The sequence below is a fragment of the Schistocerca gregaria genome, chromosome 9 (assembly GCF_023897955.1).
Source record: "Schistocerca gregaria isolate iqSchGreg1 chromosome 9, iqSchGreg1.2, whole genome shotgun sequence".
In the NCBI taxonomy this organism is placed as follows: domain Eukaryota; kingdom Metazoa; phylum Arthropoda; class Insecta; order Orthoptera; family Acrididae; genus Schistocerca; species Schistocerca gregaria.
Window position 1 is genome coordinate 146,841,824 of NC_064928.1, and position 14,549 is coordinate 146,856,372.

At 37.4% G+C, this 14,549-nt stretch overlaps 1 protein-coding gene across 25 annotated transcripts in view; it reads left to right on the forward strand.

Annotated features, from left to right (window-relative positions):
* The window catches only part of LOC126291683 (uncharacterized), a 348,608-nt gene that overhangs the window by 143,607 nt on the left and 190,452 nt on the right, over positions 1-14,549 (forward strand). For 14 of the 25 annotated variants that reach the window (XM_049985282.1, XM_049985285.1, XM_049985288.1 and 11 more), the window contains 4 exons: positions 1,641-1,817; positions 6,697-6,870; positions 7,339-7,512; positions 8,210-8,383. In XM_049985282.1, coding sequence (XP_049841239.1) covers positions 1,641-1,817; positions 6,697-6,870; positions 7,339-7,512; positions 8,210-8,383 — 699 coding nt within the window. The remainder of the gene's footprint in view (positions 1-1,640; positions 1,818-6,696; positions 6,871-7,338; positions 7,513-8,209; positions 8,384-14,549) is intronic. The other 11 variants (XM_049985295.1, XM_049985300.1, XM_049985304.1 and 8 more) reach the window with 3 other exon arrangements.

Sequence of the window (14,549 nt, forward strand, 5' to 3'; positions counted from 1 at the left end):
CTGTTATTTCTTACTTGATTCTTTGTTTAATGTAAAAGCAGTAGAGCAGCACTCACTCCCGTTAGCACACATTAGTTCATTTATGGCAGTAGCGTGGCCTCTCGTAAAAACTTACAGCCTGCAAGTGCGTTGAAACAAGCGTTGCTGGGCAACAGTGGCCAGTAATGTTATCGTACATATGGCTGCAATTTGTGTGGCCACAGTGTTGCCAGACAACATTGTCAGGATGTGCTGTTGGCAATATGCAATTTTTATGATTGTGTAAACATACCTTGTGTTCTCCTGCAACACCAATTCGTGACCATTCATCTGGCCCTTCCTTGCATATGCTGAATGATCATGGCTGACTCAGCCTGTTACGAATCCCCTACTCTTGAGCAGTAATCTTGTGTGTTTGTATGTGTATTGTTTCTGTTGTGATCTTCAGTCTGAAGACCGCTTTTTTGCAGCTGTCCATGCTCCTTTGTCCTATGCAAGCCGCTTCGCGTTTGCAGAACTACCGCAAACTACATCCATTTGAACCTGTTTATTATGTTCAAGCCTTGGTCTGCCTCTACAGTTTTTAGCTCTCACACTTCCCTCCTATACCATATTTACTATTCATTGATGCCTCAGGATATGTGCCTTCATCTGATTCCTTTTTTTAGTCAAGTTGCACGATAAATTTCTTTTTCACCCTTTCGATTTAATACCACCTCACCAGTTATTCATTCGGTCTGTGTAATCGTCAGTATATTTCTGTAGTCTCACTACATTTGAAAAGCTTCTCTTTACTTCTCTTCTTAATTGCTTATCATCTGTGTCTCACTTCCACACAAGCCTACACTCAAAACAAATGCCTTCAGAAGAGACTGTCTTACACATAAATTTATGTTTGATGCTAACAAATTTCTCTCTCTCAGAAATACTCTACTTACTGTTACCAGTTGGCATTTTATATCCTCTCTACTTTTGTGATCATCAGCACTGCCCAAATACCAAAATTCGTCTACTACTTTTAGTATCTCATAGTCTAATGCAATTCTCTCGTCATTGCCCGATTACCAATTTCCTTTACTATTGTTTTACTTTTGTCGATGTTTATCTTACAACCTCTTTTTAAGGTAGTATCCATTTCATTCAGTGCCTCTTCCAAATCCTTTGCCATCTCTGACGGAATTGCAGTGTCATCAGCAGACCTGCACAAGTCCTTATGTAGGCTGTACAAATATTTTATATGCTATCTTTTCTGTAGGGCAACTACTATTTCCAGTGCAACAATAAATAAAAGCCTGCCTGTTGCCTTATCTACAAAATAGCCACTTTATATCCTCACTAACTGTTGTTATCAGTTATTTTCATAAATTGAATGACTCTGTGACTGCCAAGTGGGATTTTGCACAATATCCCAACAGAATGTTTGCCGGTCCGGTTCCTACAGTTTCTAATGACCTTCTCATCAGTGGACCTGTAAAACTGTAATCTTTCTTTTTTTCCCACTTGTGACTTTTTAACCACAGGTTCAGAATAAAATGCCAAACATGACATAGCAAAATATGTCACTGATAAAAGTCTCTTTCTTTTTCAGTCTGTTAGGGCTGTTTTAACCTATGTCATTTACCATTTACATTGGTCAGGTACCTCAAACTCTTATTTGATAGGTGCAGCTCCAAGCTTCATCTCAAGAGCACCCAAAGTCTGAGTCATTAATGAAAACTCTGGAAAGGAGAAGAGAGAAAATAAGGTACAGGAAGATGCAGGCCTATTGTGCAACATGTAAAATGGAACATAACAACAAAGATGCAGTCACTGGCGGTGACAGGAAATCGTCACGTGCGGTATGCAAACAATTATAAATATTGCTGTGAGCGCTGGTGCATGCAGAGTAACGTAGCGGTTAGTGTTGCCAGTAAAAATATTGCTACAGGCTGTGGTGCATGCAGTGTAGCGTAGTGGCAGCATCGCCGGCTTGCATGCTGTTGATCACCAGCTCAAGTCTGACCACCGGCAGGTATTTCTTGTTTACTGTTTATCATATTTGGAGGGTTTCTACTGTCTGGAGTATTTGATGTTTGTTTAAATAGCAGCATTTCAGGGTATTTGATGTTTGTATAAATAGATGCACTCTCCTAACAGGAGTTCAGTTCTGTAATGGCTGTAGATTGTTGTTCGTTGTAAATGTGGTTTCAGTGCTAAGTGTTATATTACACTGTCGATCCTGCTATTGGATTTGGATTTGATTCTGATTACAATGTAACAATGTTAATGCACCCAAGTCAAAAAAATTCACAGGAAAAGTACTTTAAAAGAAAGAACAGTAAAAATTATAAAAAAACGAAGTTTTAATGAGGATAGCAGAATGTACTGTAATTTCTGTTGTATCACATTATATTCCTCTTTGTAGACATATAGTAACAAAATAAATTTTAAGTGACATTTCATAAAGAATCATATCCACTGGTTTTCACCAGTGTTCAATAGTTCAATTAAAGAAGAGGGTTAAGTCTACTTAAGCATGAGTTTTGCTGAATAACCAGTAAATGATTCATTCAATTTCTTTGTAATATACAATGCAAATAACTTGTGCAACATGTTATAAAACTTCTTTGTTGGTCAGTAATTATTTATTATTTTAGACATTCTATTTTTCTTCATTCTTATGATGTTATCTCTCTGTTTATTTCTATACTCCTTGATCTGTTTATTTGTACATTTAAGTCATACTTCATGCCTGGTTGTTGTACTTTTTGTCACGTCAGATAGTCTATATCCAGCTGTTTTCTTAAAAACCTAATTTCTGCAGCTTACAGTCCTCTTAGATTGTGTGCATTAAAATTGCAGCTGGCAAATTCATGTTTTAGTGTATGCATTATGATTTTGTCTCGTGTGAAGAGTATTGTGGATTGTGATTCCCAGATTGTGACCAATGCCCCTTCATATTCCTCCATACCCGTTCCCTCCCCAAAATCTTTCGCAACAATGGGAACAAGGAGTTGGGGCAGGTGGTTTGCATCCACATCAGATAATTGATTTTGGCTCTGTAAGTTTGAATCATATAAAATGTCATTCAAAGTTAACAGCTGTTAATTAATTATGGTTTTGAAATAACCATTGAGAAGTTGAAAGTAGATAGGATTCATTTTTCAAATCACATGCAAAATATATAACAATTTTGATTTTGTGTTCGTAAACTGGTGACATGGCATATTGTCAGCCATAAAAATTCCATCATTTTTTGGGAATATGAAGTTTGTCAGTGGCTGTAAGTGGTCTGCAAGTAGCTAAATGTGACCATATTTAGTCAACAATCGGTTAAGTTGGACCAGAGTCGGGAAATTTTTTTTTCCTTGATTTCGAGTCTCATTTTTCAGGTGTGGCTTAGATTCGAGTGCGGCTTAGATTCGAATAAATACGGTAAGCAACAAATAACTGAAGATGTTGGATGTAAGGGCCTTTCTGAGTTGAAAAAGTTGATACTGGAGCAGTAGTCCTGGGATGCTACATCAAACCAGTCAAAAGACTGATGTCTAAATGACATGCTTTACTAACAGTGTTTCTTCCAGTACACCATTAACGAATGGAACACGAAAGTGGAGGAATGGTTATGCTACACTCCGGCATGCACTGCAAGCCAGCTTGTAGAGTGTAAATGTGAATGGTATAATTATTATTAGAATGTGAATGGAGTTATAGATATATTCAATGGTATGATTCTCGTAGTTATGAACAGGACAGGCCATACTTGGCATGTGGTTGTGAAGCTGTTCGTTTAGAGGCATAACATTAAATATTGATGCTTTTTTCTTGGCACCAGCATGGGACATAGCCCTCGGACATATGTGGTTGACCCTTTCTGAAACTACTGTGATTGTTGTTCTGTTGCTCATTGACAATCAAACATTGAATCACCTACGATTTTTGAGGTCTTCTTGATGTGATTCATTGTTGATATGTTTTTGGGTTCTAGCCAGGCATATCATTTCCTTTATTTGCACACGGTTTTGGCAGCTGACTTTGCCATTTTGTTCAGGAAGTCCGAATAGTTTTGAACATATGCTCAATGCATGGACTCCATCCAGACTGTGAAGTATTAGCGGGAAATCTATAGTTTTTAGGGATCAGTGGCAGCAAAGAGTCAATACGCAAACCTCAGTTTTTCTTCTTGTTTCTTCGCCTTCCTTTGGTCTGTGACAGATGCTCAGGATTTTTTATCTGAGTACACATTCTTTTGCAACACTATTTATAGCGTATGGCCAAAATTAACACAGCTGTGGAAGAGATTGAGACCAAAAATGGTAAACTGAGTTTTTTAAAATTTATTTCATTTTATTTTATTTTTTTATGCACTTTGCACACCCAATCCGCTTAAATCTCATCGACAGAGGTGAAAGATTTGCCTTGTAATGTTAAAGACTGTGTGAGGCTCTGTGGGAAGACTGAATCCAGTGCCCACGTGACATGTGTATCAGCACGTCAAAGCAGTTGAGGAGACGTGATAGGATGTTCAGGTAAAGAGCCCAGTGAGACGGGTGAGCGTATCAGCCTGGAATATAAGCAGTACAACGAAACCAGCATTATGATGCGGACTCAGTGTGTCTGCAGTTTTAGCAAGATTTGAGATCTAGTGCTCACTTTATTAATATTCCACCTGATAACATTCATCAGAGCTGGAAAAGAAATGTTTAAAGGTTAACAGTTACTACAAGTCAAACAGGGCATGACTGCAGCATGTCAAATCCTGAAACTGAAGTGAGCACACATAAAAATAATGCAGTGAGCTCCTGAAGGAGAGCACTAGCTCAGCTGTAATAACTGTGTGTGTCAGAGTACTGGACTGGGTTTATCCATCAAGTAACCACCTACATGTAAGTTGGAACTCTCCTCAATCTGCCAATGGTCTGCTGTTATGGACATTTACTATTTGATGTGCTGATGTAGTAAGCAGCTTAAGTCACTTAACAAAAGAAATTCTTCAGTTCAGATTGTATATGTGTTAGGGTTCCTTTCAGCGTATGCTGATGAAATAGCGCCATTTTTAACAGGCATACACAACCACACATTGACAAAGATCATTACCTGAAGGCTATAAAGTTTTGCCGAACACAGTGATACACAAAAAAGGAAGAAGTAGTAATCTGATGAAATAGATTTGATGCAGTTCTCCACATGAGTATATCCTCTGAAAGTCCTTTTATCTCTGTGTAACTACTGCAATCTATATCAATTCGAACCTGTGTGCTTTATTGCTGTGGTGTCCCTTACAGTTTCCCCTCCCTTTCCACTTCTCCTCATTACAAAATAGTATTATTTGAGGATGCCAAGGGATGTGTCCTATCAGCCTGTCTTCTTTTTGTCTAGTTGGGCCATAATTTTTTTATCGTCCCCTTTCTGATAAAGCACCCCTTTATTGTATTTTGTTCTTGTCTGAATTATTTACTTCCATACAAGTTTACGCTCCAGACAAATACTTTATGAAAATGGTCCTTGACGCTTTTTATAAGGTGTAAAAATATCTCTCTCATTTAGAAAAATTCTTCTTGCTGTTATTAATCTGCATTCTGTGCCCTCTTTATTTCACTCGCCATCAGTTCTTTTCGGACCGAGCTGCAAAACCTGTTTATTAATCTTTAGATTTTCCAATCTAATTTGCTCAGCATAACCTAATTTAATTTTCTTACACTCCCCTGTCCTTGTTTTTCTTCTTATGCTTATCGTACAACCTCTTTTCAGGAGACTCACCTTTCCATTTGATGGATCTTATAATCTATCACTGACTCTACGACAAAATTCCAATATCATATGCAAATCTTACAGTTTTTTTCTCTTGTCCCTGAATGCTAATGTTTTTTCCTGATTTTCTCCTTTCTTTCCTTTAGTGCTAGTATAATGTACGGATGTGTGTCATTGTAGTTAGGCTACAACCCTGTCTCAGTTTCTTCTCAACATTACACTCTCTCTGACGTCCTTCGACTGCAATCTGATTTATATACAAGGCTAAATAGCATGTTGACTGTTGTTCTTTATCCCTGATATCTTCAGTGTATCAAAGATTGTATTCTATTGATCATTGTCAGCAATTGTTTGTAAATGTACAAATGCAGTAAATCTGGATTTATTCTTTACTTATGGTCTAAAAATAAGTTGTAGAATTAGTACTCCTGCATATGTTGCTACATTTTCCCAGAAGACAAACTAATCTTCTGCCAGTTCTTGCAGTTTTCTGTAGATAATTAGTGTAGTATTTTACACTCGTGACTTATTAAACTGATGCCTTATTAATACTTGCACCTTTCAGCAAAGATGCCTCAGTAGTACTTGTGTCTTTCAGCATGCACTTAGATGTTAACATTGAAACTTCTACAGCTTCAATGTTTCCTGTGGCGGAAAGCATGTGCAAAATGTTTTTAGAGTTTAACCTCTATTATATTTGATTTAAAACTAGATCTTCCAAAATTATTCACATTTTTATTGTCAGAATTTGCCCGACTATCAGGACCAGTGTATGTTTAAGGTACACATGACTGTTCTGGGTGTCAGTTTGTCCCTGATGAAGACAATGGTGAGTATCTGAGAAAGCTCAAGTATTGAATGAAACCCTGTGAGGTTCAAAGAGCGAGAAAATTTTGCTCATTAAAACTGCCATGTTTGAGATTCACATGCATACACAGAAGCACTGACATACGATGTGGTTTATGAGTCCTGATTCTCATGTTGCAGCGGCCTCCTGTCACTTCGGCAAGCGTACAAGGAAAGCGTTTCAAGGCTGACCAAGTACCAGAAGACCTGGAAAGAAAGAAAAAGAGGAGGAACAACCAGAGCACCATGGACCAATCCAAGAGTCATGATACAGAAGTAGTTAATGCTGACAGCAATAAAAAGTCTACACGGGAGGTATGCATATAAAGCTAAAAGTTTTTCAGTATCATCGTGATAACAAATGCATAGATCTGTAATATGGGGAAGAGGAGTCTATTTAATGATTTCCCCCCCCCCCCCTCCCTCTCTCTCTCTCTCTCTCTCTCTCTCTCTCTCTCTCTCTCTCTCTCTCTCTCTCTCTCTCTTCCAGGCTGGGTAGCCTGACATAAAAGCATCACTTTTGAAGTATATTTTTTTAACTTATGTGTAGTACACTGATTTACATTCTGATTTCCTTTTGGGCTACAACACCACTACATTTATTCTGTGCTGCCAGTACATCTGTGATGATATAACATTATTGGTTGGCTGTATGTTAAATGAGAGTGTAAAGGGTCCTCTGTGTCCTGCACTACTACAGAAATGAAAAGCACACACAGAATACAAACTCTTCCAGGCAGGCTAATGTACGCATTGATTTGTGATGTCACATTCTCTCTATAGGAGGCTCCTGTGACTGCAGCAAATAAATATAGACATCGTTCCAAGTCTGAAACAAGACCAGAAGAACTGGAAAAGAGAACAAAGAGCAGCAGTGGCCTGAAGACAGTGGACAAGCAAAAGAGTTCTCCTGCAGAGTCTGTCAATGCTAATGATAATAGAAACTCAGCCCAGAAGGTATAGAAATAGAGCTAACCATTTTTGGTTTAGACAATACAGTTTGTCCATTAGTCCAATCATTATTCAGCATGTAGATGTTAAGAAAGGAAGTCCACTTTTTGAATATGTTCTGATTTGTATTGCGTAAGAAGTTTTCACAGGAATTAAGCATATAAAGGTAAAAGTTTCTCAGTATCATTGTGATAACAAATGCATAGATCTGTAAGACGGGGAAGAGGTGTATATTAATTGAATCACTCCACCCCCTCCCCCCCCCCCCCTCTCTCTCTCTCTCTCACACACACACACACACACACACACACACACACACACACACACACACACACACACACACACGCACACACACACTTGTTACAGGAATGATGTAAAACAAGTTCGTTTAGAATGCAGTTTCTGTTTCAGGCTGGGCAGCATGACATAAAAGCATCATTTTTGAAGTCCGTTTTTTAACTTATGTGTAGTACACTGATCTACATTCTCATTTTCTTTTGGACTACAACATCTCTGCATTTATTCTTTGCTGCCAGGACATCTGTGATGATATAACATTATTTGTTGGCTGTATGTTAAATGAGAGTGTAAAAGATCCTCTGTGTTCTGCACTACTACAGAAATGAAAAGCACACACGGAATACAAACTCTTCCAGGCAGGCTAATATACGAATTGATTTGTGACATCACATTCTCACTATAGGAGGCTCCTGTGACTGCAGCAAGTAAATCTAGACATCGTTCCAAGTCTGAAACGAGACCAGAAGAACTGGAAAAGAGAACAAGGAGCAGCAGTGACCTAAAGACAATGGACAAGGAAAAGAGTTCTCCTGCAGAGTCTGTCAATGCTGATGATAATAGAAACTCAGCACAGAAGGTATAGAAATAGAGCTAACAATTTTTGGTATGTAGATTTTAAGGAAGAAATTCCACTTTTTTAGTATGTTCTGATTTGTATGACATTCATGTCTTAAAAAATTGCACCACATTGTATTCACTGTTTGCACATATATATATATCTTTAGAGGTGAGTGCACATTTTTTTTCTTGTTAATACCAATCAATTATTGATTTAGGAGATGCCAATGAACCATCGTATTTAATTTCTTTGGGGACAGTAGATACACGAGCAAAAGAAAGTAAATATATTCACTTTAGTTCTAATCGTCATTAGGTTCCCAGCATAACGTACTGCACTCACCAGCTCCTAGGTGGTACTGTTCTCTCTGCTTTTGGTAAGCTTCAGTGTTGTCATGTAAATTCACTTTGCGCTCTTGTGAAGTGCCACTCTCCATTTGCAAAATTGGAGAATAACATTCTGTGATCTGTTTCTCGTGCCCTGAAGGTGCATCTGGAGCTGGATTCCACAGAAGACTTTTAAAACTATATGGGGCCAGTGTGTTACCATCCAAAAGTTTTTACCAGTGGACTGCACTGTTCAAAATTGCCCAAACAAATAAAAAGAATGTGAAATAACAGAACATTGACTCAAGTACGTTACTGGGAAAGACTTTTACCTTATTTAGAATAACTGACATTTGTGTCCGATGAAATGGCAAACCAAGTGTACATTACCTATGATTCTGCACATGACGTCATCCATAACAGTCTAAACTTTGCTGAAGTCCGTGCATGATGGGTCCCAAAGTAATACAATGAAGCAAACAAGTGCAATCGTATGAGAATTTCTCAGTAGCTGTTGGACTGTTAATGGAGGTGAATTTTTTTTTTTTACTATCCATCACTGGAGATTAAACATGGGTTCATTGCTGTGAACCAGAGAGCAAATGCTAGAGCCTGACCAAACACCAGACTGTGGCATGGAAACAACTCAGATTTCCAGCCTAAAATGGATTCGAGAGTCATTCCATTACACGAAAAATTATGTTCTTGATATTTTGGGACACACACACACACACACACACACACACACACACACACACACACACACACACCATTTCTGGAACATTACTTTCAAAGGGGATCAACAGCAGTCAACATTTCAGTAATATGCTTAGCAACGAGTTGAAGTCTGCAATTTGGAACTAACCTGGAGATGGATTGTCAAACAATGTTTTGTTCTTGCGTGTCAATGTGCATTCATATATTGCCACCCACAGTGCAGAATATGCATTTAGAAGTGTTGGAACAACTTGCATAGAGTCCTTACCTTACCCTGTCAGATTTCCATATGGAGTTGTGAAAGAAGTGGGTGTACATAGCTTGATATTCATCTAAAAACTTTTTTCTGAGGTTATTGGAAAACTTTTAAACTTGGGCAATAATCAAATGCACTGAAAAGCAGGGGACCTTGTATTGTAAATTTTGTGCTGTTGTGTTGTTGTATTAAATGGGAAAAAGTTGTGCAAGTACTTTTTGAACATCATTTTTTGTAACTTATTTTCTGGGTTATGTGATGTATACTAACTTGTTCCTTGGTTTTTCTCATTCTTTCTTTTTCTTTTTTCCCTACCATACCTCTGTGATTATGTAACTTTATTTGGTGAAAAGACATTACAGAAAAGTGTAAGGAACTTTCTGGTTATGGAAGGACTAAAGTAGCAACAAGCACACACAGTATACAAATTCCTTTGGACAGGCTTGTATATGAATTGATTTGTGACTTCACATTATCACTATGCAGGAAGTTTCTGTGACTTCAGCAAGTGGATATCGAAGATGTTACAAGCCTGAACCAAGACTGGATAGCTCGGAAAAGAGAAAACGTAGCAGCAGTGAGCTGAGGACAGTTGACAAAGTCAAGAGCCCGAATAGAAACTCAGCCATCACTTCTGATGATAGAAATTCAGCACAAAAGGTATACAGATAAAGGAAAAAAAATCTCACTAGGGGAATCATTCAGTTTCTTTATGATAGCACATAACTGTGTTTCATTTTGTATTGCATAGATATTAAAGCAATTTTTACCAGCTATTTTAAGTAAATACCTTTGCTTATTTGTGTAGCATTCATGATTTTAAGAAAATAGCATTTGACTGTTAGATAAAGGCATCTCCAGGTTGTTCCACAATACTGATGATTGTTTCTATTCTTAGAACACATCACTCGTCATTAATCCAATGACACATGAACATTTTATTCAAATCATCCTTTCGGCATTCTTTAGTTTCCTCACCAGTATGGCAGGTATTCAGTATGTCCATATCCTTCAAAAACGTCTGATGCTGTTTTCACTTTAGTCCACTTAAGGCTGTCACCTTCTCCGGAACATGGGTTGGCATTCTGCTAATTACTTTGAGAAGGTCTTTGTTAATTGTTTCATACAGGCATTTTATTTAATTGATATGCTATTCAAAATAGGTCTTGTAATCTCCTTGTTCCTTTTCACAGAAATTTGAATTTGATTTTTCAAGGATAACTTTTTTCTGTACACTTTTTGACTGGTACTTCTCATCAAATAATTTTTGAAAAACTTCCTACATTTTTATAACATTGTTTACTGTTCGGCATCAGCCTCTGAGTGACTAATGCAACAACTAATTCTTTTGTTGTCTTCTCATGTATAATGTAAATATTTTTGAAAGCCTGATCAGCCCATAATATTTTAATTTCGCTGTCCGCTTCCTTCAACATTTCGCTTACATTTTCTATTGTAATGCACACTTCCCCTTCAGCGAGAAGTTTGGTTCTCAGCTGGTCACTATAAGACTCAAAAATTCCTGAAGTTTTGCAGGAATTTGAGTAGAACTCACTTGTGAGGGATAGTGTCAAACGTCATAGGGAAATATGAAACAACTTGATATCCTTTGCTGACAGCACTTATTACTTCGTGTTAATAAAGAACCAGTTGTGTTGCACAAGATGTAGCCCATACAAATGGTTAGTGTTCCGCTCTCAGCAGAAATGGAAAAATTGAACAGTTCATTATGTAAAGAATGTAAAAAGAAAGTGATAAAAGGAATCCTATGTGTTAAGGTTAACTAGTGGTTGCATGAATAGTACACCAAAATAAACTGGAAATACGTCAGTCATAATTTTTTATGGACGTGTCTCGGCTTTTTACATTTCAAAATATCCCATCAAGATATTCGAAATAATGTAATGGGGCTGAAAAGTGAAATGTCAATTTTAAAACAAGAAAACAATAATTATTATGAGAAAAAGAGTTTGGTGTGTCAGAAAGCTGTGGAACAAAAGCAGAATAACATTGCTTTAATCTGTGTGCACACATCAGCAGTTAGCCAATAAACAACAACACAGTGACTCCAGGTAAAGAAAATAATAGATTAGGAACAGAGAAACAGTCCATTGTGTGTGAAAGCCGAAAAATGGAAACAAAACAATATCAAGAAAAAGCACTTCCAATGATCAAAACTTTAGGTCTAATATATCAGATGTGCCAAGTGAATTATTGATAAACTCAGTTAGCCAAAATTCAGTACAAAAATATAAATGGAAGTCAGTAACATATACTAAAAGGCAGTGGCTCAAGTGTACAAAGAAATGAAAATGAATTTCTATTGGTAGGTGACTTATTACTGAAAAATGTCACTGTTCCAGGATGCAAAATTGATGTGCAACCTGGACTTAGAATACAACAACCATCTAAAAAATATATGGAAAACTCAAAACAACACACAGCAGAAAATGAACCTAAGTGTAACTGTAGTGGTGTGCTAGTACACGTTGGAAAGAATTCGATAAAAATTAGCAATGAAGAAGAAATCACCAATGACACAAGAAGCTTGATTCATTTAGCTAGAAGTGTCTATCCAGGTTCCCAGCTCACAATCAGTGCAGTAATAAAACGTTGATCTGTAAGTGATAAATACATCTACAAAATAAATTGTGCCATAAAAGAACAGTGTGATAGACTTGGAGCAGTGTTCATAGATCCAAATAAATTCCTAAATGTAAATTGTCAAGGAAAGCATGGACTGCACTTAAATAGACTGGGGTCTCTAACATGAAGCAGAATTTTTACAGACGTTTGCAAAATAATAAAAAACAAGGGAAACTAAAATGGCTTGATGGGGGTGAAAATGTGGATAAACCAGCAAAAAAAAAAAAAAAAAAACACAAAAAAGTATCATCTAAAAACGGAGGGAGAGCAGAATATAAACCTGAAAATTGGCTTTTTAAATATCCAAGATTTGAACGACAAGGAGTTAGTATCGAATGACTTCTCATCAGAGAATAAATTTGACTTATTGTGCTTAAGTGAGCATTGGGTCACTGAAGATGAAATTCCAGTTAATAAGTTCGAAAATTATAGTTTATCAAACAGTTACTGCAGAAGAGTTCACAAGAGGGGTGGTGTAGCAATTTATGTTGGCAGATCATTTGGTTGCATCATTGGTAACTTAGATCTAAATTATTTATGCAAAGAACTGAATTTTGAAGCCACTGGTATAGTCATTAGTAGTAAGAGGTTAATAGTAGTATCATTATACAGGTCTCCCAATGGTATTAACAGTGTGTTCTTAGAAAAATTGAACATCCTTTTATGTTCACTCACTGAGAAAAGATTTACCAACTAGGACATTATAATAGCTGGTGATTTTGACATGTCAACTGACAAGCACAGTGTTAATGATTTGAAAAACCTACAACCGCAGTTCAATCTACAGTGTGTTGACTATAAACTTACTAGGGAACAAGTGTGCTTAGACAATATATTTGTTAATTTTAAATGTACCAAAGCCCAGTGTGATGTGAAAATGTTTATCTTTTCTGACCACCCATCATTGTCCCTAAGATATGCTAACAGGACCAGCAGTCCACAGCTCATGGTCTAGTGGCTAGCGTTGCTGCCTCTGGATCAACATCCATATTGAACTTGCAATAAGTGAGTCACCTGATGGCAGGATCCGCCGAGTGGAATGCTGTTTCGATTTCGTGTAATTGTGGGCCATGCCTGGGTGAGGATTTACAGCCTTCAGGTCATTGTGCAGTGTGTCGGCCCATTGCCATCTTGGTCGTCCATTGGATCTCTTTTCCATGACTGCATTGCACAGCAAATGTCCAAACCATCACAGGTGGCTTTCTTGCATTTTATTCTGAATTGGTGTGACCTCAAAATGTCTCCTGATAGAATCATTCAAAACATGATCCAGTTGAGTGATACCACCTGTCTATCGAAGCATCTTCATCTCCATGGCCCCCATTTGCTGTTCTGCCTTTTCCATTGCTGACAAACATTCCTTGCGTCAATCCCGTCTATAAATTGACCATCTCTAGAGATTGTAAAACTGAGATACTTAAATTTTGTTATTCGTGTAACATCAAAATCAGAGGGAATAAAATGAAATAAAACTGTACACATACTTGGGAAGTAAGAGAACTGAAACGAAGATGATACAAATCAAAGAATTAGAGTAGCAAAAGTAACATTCTTAAATAAGAGAAAAATGCTTTGTTCATACAATGTAAATACTGAAGCAAGAAAAATAGTGCTTTGCAGCTGCATTTGGAGTGTAGCACTGTATGGCTGTGAAACATGGACATAAGGCAAAATTGAAAGAAATTGTCTTTAAACATTTGAAGTGTGGTTGCTGAAGACACCTGTTAAAGATAAAGTGAACAGATGACACCACAAACCAGTAAGTCCTGCAAAGAATTGGGATAGAAAGATCATTTAGGGAACAATAGAATGAAGACGACACTAGTGGAGTTGTTACATAAGATGACATAGTCAGTTCCTTGCCAAGACGTTTCCAAGGACAGATGGCTTGAGGAAGACCACAACTGGCATTTTTAAAACAAGATATACTTGATGTTGGCATTTCTAATTATACAAAAATGAGCTTCTGATAGAACCAGGTGGAGAACTGCCAACCAGTCAAAAGATTGGTGGTGGTGGTGGTGGTGGTGGTGGTGGTGGTGGTGGTGATAAAGAAGGATAATCCCTTTGTGAACTTGGAATAGTTAATTTGTGAAAAATCTTAAAATGTCATAGTGAAAACTGTTCTGGGATTGTGTGTATTGTTTTCCTGGCGGCCAAAAGTGGCTCCTCACCCTATTTGATGGATGGTGCTTCAAGGTATTGTCAATTATGTAATGGAAGTAAGTTTGTGAGGGTA